Source organism: Lytechinus pictus, chromosome 2 (genome assembly GCF_037042905.1).
Source record: "Lytechinus pictus isolate F3 Inbred chromosome 2, Lp3.0, whole genome shotgun sequence".
Classification (NCBI taxonomy): Eukaryota; Metazoa; Echinodermata; class Echinoidea; order Temnopleuroida; family Toxopneustidae; genus Lytechinus; species Lytechinus pictus.
In genome coordinates, this window is record NC_087246.1 from 7,457,400 (window position 1) to 7,469,949 (window position 12,550).

Sequence of the window (12,550 nt, forward strand, 5' to 3'; positions counted from 1 at the left end):
TGAATATTACATAGCTAGCCATCGCTGGATAGGTCATAGGTCCATAGAATTAAAACATTGACTTTTTTATTTTACTTTCATATTTTTGACAAAGAATGGGATCATGATGAAGGATGATGATGATGGCAACAGGCACGGATCCATGGGGAGATGGCCTTGCCCCATCCCCTCCCCCCAAAAAAATGAGAAGGGAGAAGGAAAGATAAACAAAGGAATGAAAAGGGAGAAGTGAAGTAAATGAGGGGAAAAGAGAAAAAGAGGGGCAAAAGAAGGAAAGGGGGGTGAAACATTAAGAGTGAAAATGGACAAAGTCTGCCCCTGATGAGCGTAGTTTGATATGAAGGACGGGGTTATTAATGTTCTCCGACACGTTCAAGACAAAAATAATAAGAAAAAAAGACTCTAGGTGCCAAAGGACAAACGTATCTTTTTCATAAGGATTACATGGCAGTTGAGATGTTTCGATTTCGGGTCAATTAAAATGAAATAGCGCGAGTTAGCGCTTCACACTTTCTTTAGTTTGTTTTCTAAGATATGCATGTTGTTCATGATTGCAAAATTGTGCATAAAACCAATGGCCTATTTTATTCCTAAATATAACAAGAATTTAGCACGCGCTTCGCGCTCAAATATCCCTTCAAGAATATCGCCCTCTCTCCATGCACGTTTCTTGGATATTAAAGGTATTGGGTACAAACATCTTATTTTGGAAATTTTTCAAACGGCGTTGGATGAAACTTTACACAGTAGTTGATGATATTTCACCCAATAAAAGGCATGCAAGTTCCTCTTCAACAAAAACTAATAGTTAGCGAAACTGTTTGTGAGTGTTCTCTTATGCAATATTAAACAACTTAGTGAAATATAACTATGTAAATTATCAAGTGGAAACAATTTACATGATATATATCTCAGATTTGTTTTACCTTACCTTCAAAGCAACAGAGTATAAAGTATTTTGGCAAAATAAAGTGAGGCAGGTTTTTTTGTTTTAAAATAGGCAAAAAGTAGGATTTCCTAAGACTTTCTTGAAGAAAAAAAGAAGGGAATTCCTAATTTTTGGGGGAATCGTAAATGTAAGGTAAAAACAAATCTGAGATATATTTCGTTTTCACTTGATAACTTATATTTTACTGTGCTGTTAAATAGTGCACTTAACCAATATCTCCGGAACTGTAATCATCAAATAAATTTTCGTATCAGCTTTTAATATAGATTTTGTTTTTATTTCAATGAAAGTACAATCACTAATCAAGCGCCAATTAAAGCTAATGATTTTAAGTCAACACAATGACTTGACCAGGTCCATGTACCGACGTCCGTGTCAATTACTCGACGTATTTATTTATCATGTATTTATTTCTGTATTCTTTTGACAGGATGTTCTCTTCAGTACATAAAAACTGCTTGTTGGGAGACCTACTATACAAGGGAGAGATATAGAAAGAAGAAAAAGGAGAGGGAAGGAGGAAAGAGGGAGAGAGGCAGAACGGGAATATAATAATGCAGTATATGTCAGAATACATAGCATAATAGAACACAAATTTGAAAATAACACAATGACTGCAAATAAAATTGAGAAAGATTATACTCTAGATAGTTTTATTTATGATATCAATTATCAAATACATTTTTATCAATTTTATATACATCATTATTTAAGTTGTATTCATTTTCCTTTTTCTCAAACATTACAGTGGTGTGTTATATGCAAAAAGACAAATTCATATTTATTTCCGACATGTCTAATGAGACGATTAGTTCTTATGTTCTTTGTATCCTTTTCTTCGATATTATGAAAATATGAAAATTTGCAGTGTTCTCAACAACCAAATTCAAAGACTCCAAACTATAAAAAATTCTACAGCACGGCTCGCTACTCGAAAAAAAGGGAATGTGATAACATTGGTTACCCGTCCAATTTCGAATCCAATTTAAGATTTTGTTATTAGTATATGATGTTTTTATATATGGACTTGCTCCTTCATACTTAAATGATTTAGTCACTGTGTAAAAGCCAACACGTAATTTACATTCACAAAGTAAGTATTCATTAATCGTTCCTCCAATAAAAAAACAAAACAAAAACATGTGATGAACGTTCATTTGCTCATGCAGCCCCTATCTTATGGAACAAGCTCCCAATTTCCCTAAAAAGAATCGATTCAGTTAACAAATTCAAAGCAGCCCTCAAAACCTACTTGTTTAAATTGCACCTAACCCCAACAAAGTGAATTCGCCAACACATCTCTTCCTTTCCTTCATTTTCTGAAGTGCATAGAGACATATTTGTTATGTCTTATACAAAAAACTGACTATCATTATTACGAACCATAGCGATGTAAAAAAATCTAACTAGGCTTATAAAAATTAAATAGTTGAAGTAAAAAGAATTTAAAGGTAAATTAATATAACTGGGCGTTGTGTCGTGCGCCTGTAATCCAAGCTATGTGGGGAAGTTACAAATTGATGCAGAGGTTCGAGCCCTGGTCACGTCTTTCGGATGGTGACGTTAAAGGTCGGTCCCAGACGTAAATAATTATATCTGATTGATACACGTCTGACAAAACTCAAATACACACACACACACACAAGTAGCTCTACGATTAAGAAATTACAATTTACATGAAAAAAAGTGTAGGCCTATTTACAAACAAAATATTTGTAGCAATAAAATCATGCTTGAAAACACTCGTGCATCTAATTGGTAATATGCCATTTTTTCTTCCGATTTCCATTGATCAACATAGAAATAATTATCACAACAAATAAACAGAAACTCATGGTTTTACACACCAATGTCAAACATAAGAGAATCACACCGCTCATTCAATTTAAATCCTGTATGCAAAGAAAGCGTATATACACATGGCATGTCATTATATTTTCACATTGTTAAAATATAATTTCCACAACCTTGTTGGAAAGACCCCCAAAATACATTTTAAAAACCCAAACAAGTAGCTTGCTATCATATAAGTATAATATTTCAACATGCGAAAAGCTAATATTGATTCACTGTTTTATCGTTTGCAATTGATGCACTTTGGTGAGTACGGTTAACTAGATTCAAATGGAGATAAGGTTTTCGCACGTCGACAAAAGATATGAATATGTGTTTCGAAGTCATTAGTATAAAAACAAATTTTTGCTGCCTTTGAATAAAATTCGTTGCAGCAATTGAATCATCAGACAATTTCATTTTCTTCTTTCGTTTACCGAAATACCAAAACCCACAACAAGCTCTTAAAATATCATGTTACCAAGATATATACTAGGAAGTACAAATCATTATATCTTAAGGTAAGGTTTTATTTACAACACATGACACAATACATTTTTTCTTCAAGTAATGCTGATATAATTTTTTTTGTTAGAATCTTATCACGATTATATATACTATAATAAAGGGGCTGTACTTTCCCCTTACCCTAATAAGTTCTTTAAATAATAATTACACAAGCGTAATCATGAAAAGTTGGATGCAAAAATAAAGTTTTAAAGGTTTTGCTTATTTGCACACAATGGATGACATGGAAAGACAATGTCATGGATGTCCTACTTTTTTTAATGAAATATAAAATATTCAACTTTTCGTAGATTTGAAAAATATGGGAAGCTTTTGTCTGATCAGATTGAATCTCAATAAATCGCAACATTGGCAATCCCACTTTGTTTTCATTTCCATTTCCTTCAAATTTGCCAAGTTTGCCAGCTTCTCCAGGAAGAATGCAGCATCGGCTAACTCTGCCACTAACTCTGCTATCTCTGCCACTCCTTCTGTAGCAACCAGCATAGCAATGAAAGCTGCAATTTGTGCAGAGGTGATGATCCAATCATACCACGGCATGTCAGACAATAAGGCTTTGGTTATATCCCAGAAGACACCCTCATGGAAACTATCAACAACAAGCACGAAAATATCTTTCGCCATTGCTGGATAGTCGCCATTTTCATAATCTTTCTGTATTTTGTCAACATCATTAATGAGCGTTTTGCTCTTGTCAAGGGCATCCAAAGCGATTTGGATGGCCTTTTTCACCTCTTCTTCGTCATCAGGAATATCAACTCCGATGAGCTCGAGGATGAGGATCACGCATTCTACAACAATACTGGCTATTTGTAATTTACTCGCTTTGTTACGGTTCGAGTTCAAACAAGTTAAACTGATGTCGGGCAGAAACATTGCACCGTCTCTGGTCACTTTGACAACCTGACCGTCAGTTGTCATTTCAAATGTTTTCTTTCCAAGTGCCCTCACCATCCCATTGATTCTATCACCTGGTAACTGTGCCAAGACATCCTTCAGCTTGTACCCTTTCTCTCTAGCATCTAACATCTGATTCACCTCGACAATCGTAAATTCCGTTGCCTTCCGCAATTCCTTGATCTTGCCTTCATCACTAGCTCTTTTGTAGTCCTGTGGAAAGCGTTCCATCACCGTGTGTAATGCAGCTTTGGTTATGAATTCATCAAACATCTGTTTGAAAGCCATATTTCTGTGAATTCAATGAAGAAAATGTCTTATTTTGCTAAAATCATTGATTCCTTAAATATGCAGAAGCGGCATAGACAAAGGTTTTATTCATTTTGTTGAAGGCACGTTCTAGATGTAGACGTGGTAGATGGGTGTCAATTCTTACTTGGGTTAACTTAAGTTACTTAAAAACGTGACTTTCCAAGCTTAGGAAGCTTGAAGAAAAACAAAAATAATTAAATTAGACTAAATTAACCACTAGGTTGAATTAACAGTTAATTACAATTAATTTTTCAACACAGGCACGAAAAAAATGAAAGAATGGGTAAGATCTTTCTCAAGCGCTTGGCTCATTTTGATTAGAAACCAGCCAAACTAGGCCATGGTAAATGCCATTGGACATTTTTTCCGAAGGTTACTCCGTCACTCGTGTTTTGGGTATTTCCCCATGCTATTTTGCCTTATATTCCTAGTATATTTTTCTATTCTCTCTTTAGGGGACGATCCCCTTAAAGAATTTCTCCGAACACTACACCGTTGAATAAGCATCAAATGAATAAAATCAATTTTATAAAAAGGGATCATCATTAGAAGACATCGAGGATTGATTAGTTTATGATTTTATAAAATTGCAAATTACAATTGAAAAAAGTGATTAACAGACATGACAGTTTTTTCTTTAAATGTGATCACTTAGAATCTTAAGAAAATAAATTTATGACAACTGAGAAAAAATACAATATTCAAAACGTATTCAGCTTATTTTGTTTGTTTAACCATGGAGCTATTACTGTTAATAGCTCTATGGTTTTAATATGTTCCCTCACAAAGAACCATAATGTTCTAAATTGTCTAATATAAAACAATATAAACCGACTTGATGATCGTAAGGATAACGAATAAACATTTCTTTAAATTAAAGTACATCCATAACTTTTGCATGTTCGAGTACCTATCCTTGGGCCCCTTTCTTCCTGAATTAATCAGTATGTTTAAGGCTGATACAGGTCACCCAATTCTTAACTGTTATTTATATATCACCATACAACTTTTCTTTGTTTAAATGTTAAATTTTGTTCCAGCTCACATAGTAGAGAGACAATTTACTTACTAAATCCGTTACCACAGCTCCTCTGAAGCCTACCTCTTGAAAGCATGTCCCCTGCATGGCGTTTAGCGATGTGTGTGCTTCGGTTGATCCACTTCTTGTAAAATAATCTTTCGTGAATGTACTTTGCTCATCACTTGATTAAAGTTTTAAGAACATCAGATGGTATTAACATGGTAATAAAACAATCTTTATTTACATTTCAACCCGACTGTGACTGACAAAGCTTTCTTGGCTTCGTGACAATATGTAGTGAATTTGGTCATCAAACTCTTTCTCCAATTTCTTTTTTTAATTCTAGAAACAATTAACATGGCCATTAACACATGATAAATTCACAAACAGTCAAATCGAAAATATATTGACAATGTATTTTCTTTCATTCTTAAATAAAATTTATGCTTTAATTTACATGACTTGTATTGGTTTCTTGCATGTGATTGCAATGTTTATCTTATCATCGGCATGATCGGAAAGGAAAGATAAAATATTTTTTCTCGAGATTATGATTTTTTCCTCGTTGACCGGACGGACTGATCACATTTCATATAAATTTGTATCTTTTTATTTAATAAAATACAGTTTAAGAATGGTTAATTTTTGTAAAAAAAAGTTTTATTCTTAGTAATATACAAACTGTTTTGAGAAAATTTTTTTTTGTTAAAAGTATTCGTATACTATGGTGGATATGGAATACATGATTACTATTGACAGAGCATTATTTAAAAAAATGTATTTCACTGAATAAGAGTAAACCTGCTTATAAATAAACTCCTAAAAAGGTTTAGAAATCTAACTTTGATCGATAATTCCTCTTCGATTTTAGTAAATATCAATGAATAGGGCATTTGATTCTCTTTAAGATGATACCCTACATGATTGGTTCACATGGAGGTGCAGTGCCTTGAAACGCGGGGTAAGGTCAAAATTCAAAAGCTGCAAAATGGCACAATATTGAAAGTCACTGTTCTTTTTTCTGTGGTGATGAGTGAGTTTCTCAGCGGGTTTTTTTGACCGAAAACTCCTCATCGGTTTTAGAAAATATCAATGTGTAATTAATATTAATGAAGTTAATTTTCTTTAAAATGATACCTTATATGATATGATTATCATTCACATGAAGGTGCAGTGCCTTGAAATGTGGGGCAAGGTCAAAATTCAAAAGTTGCAAAATGACACAATATTGAAAGTCACTGTTTTTTCCGTGGTGATGAGTGAGTTTTTCAGTAATTTCTGTTAATTGTTTTCATGCACCTTAACATCAAAATTAACATGGAATCAAACACACCTCTGCACAAGCAAAAACATAACAAACAAACAAAAATGCATGGGTATTTCAAACAACGACACAAACCATGTTATCTCACAGAACCATCACTACAGAAGTAGGGGCTTGGTTTGAATGGATTTTCATCTCTACTGACACAGACAAAAGAACCGTGTTCTGTATTGACCCTTCATGACTATTCCTGCTCGTTTTGCAGCTTTTCAATTTATATATATATATGTGTGTGTGTGTGGGTGCGTGTGTGTGTGTGTGTGAAGTTATACATGTACTACGGCTTTGGCAACTAATTTATTTAAATGTTGTAAAGAAATGGGTGAAGAGAACAATGGTAGGCTACCCACCTTCACCGACAAAGGAAATTATAATGGGTATCGTGTCGAAAATATGTCCATCTGACGGTCAATCGGATCGGGGTAACCCTATATAGCCACTAACCCGTCTCTGTGGTCTATAGTCCAGTCATTTTAACTTTTCACTTGGAACAAATTGCAACAGAATTTATTCCAATGCAGAACATTTCTTTGAGGTCCATTGAAGACCATACTAAAAGTCCCCAAAAATCCGAATAGGGGAAAGTGTTCTAATTTGAATAAACATAATGGTTAGTTTTGGTCATATTCGCTCATTTAGTTTACGTAGCAGACGACGCCACTGTAAACTATGTACTCAGACCCGATTGGAAATTATATCAATTTCGGACTCGATACTACTATAAACATTGGCCTCCTCAAACTATAGCTATATTACTAATATCAGTAAGCAAAGAATTATACTACAAGAAAACTGTTACTATCAACATTAAATGCATAAATTCGATTATAGTGGAAATAGTGGAAGCGTCGTGGTGTAGCGGTTCTGACTCTCGCCTTGTAATCAGAGGGTCGTGTGTTCGAATCCCACCATGGCCTAGCGTGCTTTGGCAAGGCGTTAATCCACACTTTGCCACTCTCGACCCCGGGGGGGGGGGCACTTACATTGGCGAGTGGATACCATGTGCGACCAAATAAACACGTAAAAAGGATGTCTTTTTCACGATAGGGCACGTAACGAGATAAGGGTGTCAAAAACACAAAAATAATGAAAAAAGTGTATCTATTTCGCTCGTAAAATTACGTGTTTAGGGTCGAATTTGCGGGGATGATAAAACAAAATTAAAATGTTTTATAAAGGATGTCCTTTTTGCCCCAACACTTCATGTTTAGAGTCCGATTTGCGCGAGGTGTAGAAGGTGGGTCGTACTAAACCAAATAAGGTAAAGCCGACGACCGAAGGACCCGTAACAATAAAACATTCCTGTACTTGTTTAGGGGTTCATTTCAGGGAATATTTGCCAAGAGTATCGTTTTGTTTCCAATACTTGTTAAGGGTAGGGTTTCACACGCCAATACTTGTTAAGGGGTGCATTTTCAGAATATGGAAATTACGTGATTAGGGTGCTTTTCGAGACCCCATGGTCGCGCATGGTATCCGCTCGTGAATGGAACTGCCCCCCGGGCTCTCGACCCACGTGTTAAATGGGTACCCGGTAGGATGTGAAAGCCTATTATGTAGTATGCCTAGCAATTGAGTCTTGGTACTCTTGTTGGAATGCTCCCCAGGGAGTGGAGAAGGTGCATACATTCAAGATTCAAGATTCAAGATTCAAGATTCAAGAAGTTTATTTCATTTCCATAACAAATATAAATCAAATACAGATACAAATTAAAGTATGAGTACAAAATCATTTTAACTTAGCATAATTATATAACAAGGCTTGTATAAATAGGCTTTTAAAAAAAGGGTATATGGAAATGAGGGGCATGTATGCGGGCATGCAAGGATCCGATGACTGGGGTAATAATATGTCTGTAAAGCGCTTAGAGACGTCGTTCCGATGTATTAAGCGCTATATAAATGCGGAATATTATTATTATTATTATGTTTGGACTGTATTAATTGTTTAATATGAATAAGTCTAGGCACGGAAACTATCATATGCTAGTCACCAAGAAATGACATTTTTTGCCTGCTAGGTCTCAGAGTTCAAAAGAAAAATAAAATGTAGCTATTAGACCTGCCACATCTTTATACTACTATTATAATACCGAAGTCACTCACCCCTTTTCTGTATTTTGCCAATTTATGGAAAATATGTCAATTTGGAGCCCCTAAAGAAGGAAGGGGTCCATGCGCTGATAGACGAAACCATATTCATATTTAAGTGGTTTCAAATAATAAAAGTGACAGAAATGCAGAAGCAAGCAGCATATCGCAGAAATGCATATATAGGAGAATTGGAGAAATGCCTTTTGCCTTAATGGGGAGGGGGAGGGGATGGTAAAAAAATACCATTTTGTTTAAATGAAGAGGGAAGACTTCGAGAACCACTGACATGCCAAAGGGGGTAAGCTTTGCTGAGACAACACTTCTTCATATATATCTGATAGAGGAAAATCTACTTTTTTATATCCAAGTGGTTAAGAAAAAATGAAAGAGGTTTGCTATAGAGCAGAAATAACGTTTTGCTTCAATAGGGGCCCCAAACTGGCAGGTTTTCCCAATAAATTAATTAGAAGGGAAAATTTACAAAAATAGTGGGGAGACTTCGGGAACCCCTGAGGGGGTAGGCTTTGCTTAGCCAGCACTTCTTATTATGTAGCTTATAGAGGAAAAGCTATTTTTTTGTGGTCGGTTACGAAACAATGAATGCGGTTTTCTATCATATTTTTTTTGCATCAACGAGGGCTCTGAATTGTTAGATTTTTCCATAGATATAGGTAAAATATGGAAAATGGAATATGGAATATGGAATAAAAAAGAGTTGCCAAAAGCTGTTGGACATGTATAACTTTACACATTTATATATATATATATATAAACCTATGTGTGAAGTTATACATGTTCTCCAGCTTTGTCAACCCTTTTATTTAAATAGTGTGTGAAAGAAATGGATGAAGAGAACAATGGTAGGCGTAGCTTAAATCAAGGTTCCCCAGAGCTATCTACCCTTTGGAAAAATTGGTGATGCCGAAAAAATGTCTCTGCCGGGAATCGAACCCGGGCACCCAGCTTTGAACGCCGGTGCCTTAACCACTAGACCACAGAGACGTCAGATAGACAGATTTTCGACACCATACCAATTATAATTTCCTTTGTCGGGTGAAGGTGGGTTTTGAACAATGACAAGCCGCCATATCTCAGCTGGATCAAAGCTATTGCTTTGATACAGTACACGTATGGGAGAAAGTATACAAATGTGTGAAGTTATACATGTACCAATTTTTCCAAAGGGTAGATAGCTCTGGGGAACCTTGATTTAAGCTACGCCTACCATTGTTCTCTTCATCCATTTCTTTCACACACTATATATAAACCTGTGTATATAAACCCCTAAAAAAGGTTTGGAAATCTGACTTTGATCGATAATCAATCCTCGGTTTTAGTGAATATTAATGTGTGATAGATACCAATACGAAGAAAAAAGGTGAATTTCAATATTGTGTCATTTTGCAACTTTTGAATTTTGACCTTGCCACACATTTTAAGTCACTGCACCTCCATGTGATCAATAATCATATCATGTGTGGTATCATTTTAAAAAGAAGTAAATGATCTTTTGAATGGTGACTTGAAAGTTGGGAGAAAGTAATGGCTAGACTCAGATTTCTAAACTTTTTTTTGAGGAGTTTAGATATATTATATATGAATCTCATGTAGTCGATATCTTAAAAAGCATAACATACGAACAAGTAGCCTTGTAAGCCCACCTCATGTCCTCAACTATCCGGCCAGGTTCATTACAAACAATACACCATTCTGAGGCGCAGTGGCATTCGAGGGGGTCTTTCAGATAATGAAATATTAAGTTAGAAAGGAAAATGATACCTTCAAATCAATCTTTTCAGTTAAAGTTCTTGTTTTCTTCATGATAAACGTTTACTTTTTTCATCCATTCACTCTTAAAACACTGAGTAAAAAAATTACCAAATAATTACCTGAACAAATAACTAAATTCGAGATTCTCTTTCAGTTTGCTTGTTTATTTAATTCTCAAAACATAGTACAGAAAAAACACAGCGTAAGTCAGAATCTAAACACAAACTTTTCTTACTATCACCTTTATCGATAACATCTACATTGTGTTTTAATTGGAAAACATTAATAATGTCATAAACATAACATGAATAATTTTTGTTAGTTTGTCTTATTTCAAATTGATCGATTCACGATCAACTTTCTTTCATTGAATTCCACATAATACAGATAGCACAAGTGGTAATATTGTACTTTTTGGCACTTAACAGACTACATACAGACCACATACCTGTCCTCTGACAACTATACAAATACTCATGTGTTCAATATTAGCCAAATAGATATAGATATCGTGTACATATCAAATACCAGCAAACCAGTGAGACTTAATTTCTACTCTGAGCTCTACAGTACACTGTTAAAAATAATTTAAACAACGCTGTTTACTATGTGAATCGCACATTAGTTGCTGTATTGATCAGATTGTAAACATTGATAAGTCCATATATGAATAGAGTAAAGTAAACATTTAAATTTATAGCAAATACAGCTTCTAGTGTTTAGTGAGGTTATTCTTCTACAAATTAAAATAAATTGCATATCATTATTCACGCCAGAGTCATAATAATTACAACAGTCGAAAAAATTTACTTGATAGAAATTTGAAGTTCAACGGTAATTTTATTTCCTTTCCAAGTCAACATTTCAAAGTATTATGGTACATTCACAGGTAGGGACACTAGGCCTATGTACAATTGAGAGCTTAATACATCGATTTTTTTTATACAAATAAGATTATGTACAAGGAGGGTTTCCAATAGCTCTTACAAGAATGTTTTTAGCGAAGTGAAGGATGGATCAATATTGTCTTTTAATGCATCTCAGGAACCAAACAAAATGTTATTTTGTTCAATATTATTTTAGCATTACAATTCGATAATCAACTTTAATTTTTGCAATGTAATAGACAATGCATTATTTCTATACAAAATAAAATAAAATGTGATTTATATCTCTTGATTAGATCTATTAATTTTGTATAATTATTATTTTAATTTTCTGTAGACACAAGCTTTTGTACAATAAGAATTTGTGGAGAAACTAGAAAAAAAGATTGCATGCATGGTAATAATTTCAAAGTGTCACGTTTTCAAGTATTTCACTGTTAAAAAGATTAACGTATATACATGTAAAGTAACCAAGTACCAAAACAGTTCAAAGAAAAAAGGCTAATGAAAACAAGCAAGTTAATTAGTCTTCACAGAATCGTTATGTTGTTAATTTTTTATATAACGGCGTTAGAAACAAAAATAATGACAAAATCACCTTTCAGAATATTATTTCAGACATTAATAAGTATGTGTCAAGTAATAGTTTCTTTCTTTCTTTTTTTGAAAACCATTCAACAGAAACGCAATTAAAGTGAATTAAAAACTTCGCAGTTGATGTTCCCACTCTGTCGATTAATCTTCCCTTTCATCTCATCCCATAAATTCATACAAAATCAGTTTTTCATAGAGAATTTGAAGTAATGTTACGCCTATATACATAATATATACAGTACAATAAACAATACAACGAAAAGACGAATGACATAAAGACTATCCATCAAGTCTGCTCTTTTTAATCTAACCAGCAAAACGTTTCTTACAATCCTAATTCA

At 34.2% G+C, this 12,550-nt stretch overlaps 1 protein-coding gene across 1 annotated transcript; it reads right to left on the bottom strand.

Moving 5' to 3' along the window:
* Positions 1 to 1,577: 1,577 nt before the first annotated feature.
* Positions 1,578 to 5,666, bottom strand: LOC129276043 (uncharacterized). Its single transcript, XM_054912486.2, has 2 exons — positions 5,589 to 5,666; positions 1,578 to 4,499 (listed from the first exon to the last, which is right to left on the bottom strand). The coding sequence occupies exon 2, from the start codon at positions 4,493 to 4,495 to the stop codon at positions 3,587 to 3,589; it is 909 nt and encodes a 302-aa protein (XP_054768461.2). The 5' UTR covers positions 4,496 to 4,499; positions 5,589 to 5,666; the 3' UTR covers positions 1,578 to 3,586.
* Positions 5,667 to 12,550: the final 6,884 nt, after the last annotated feature.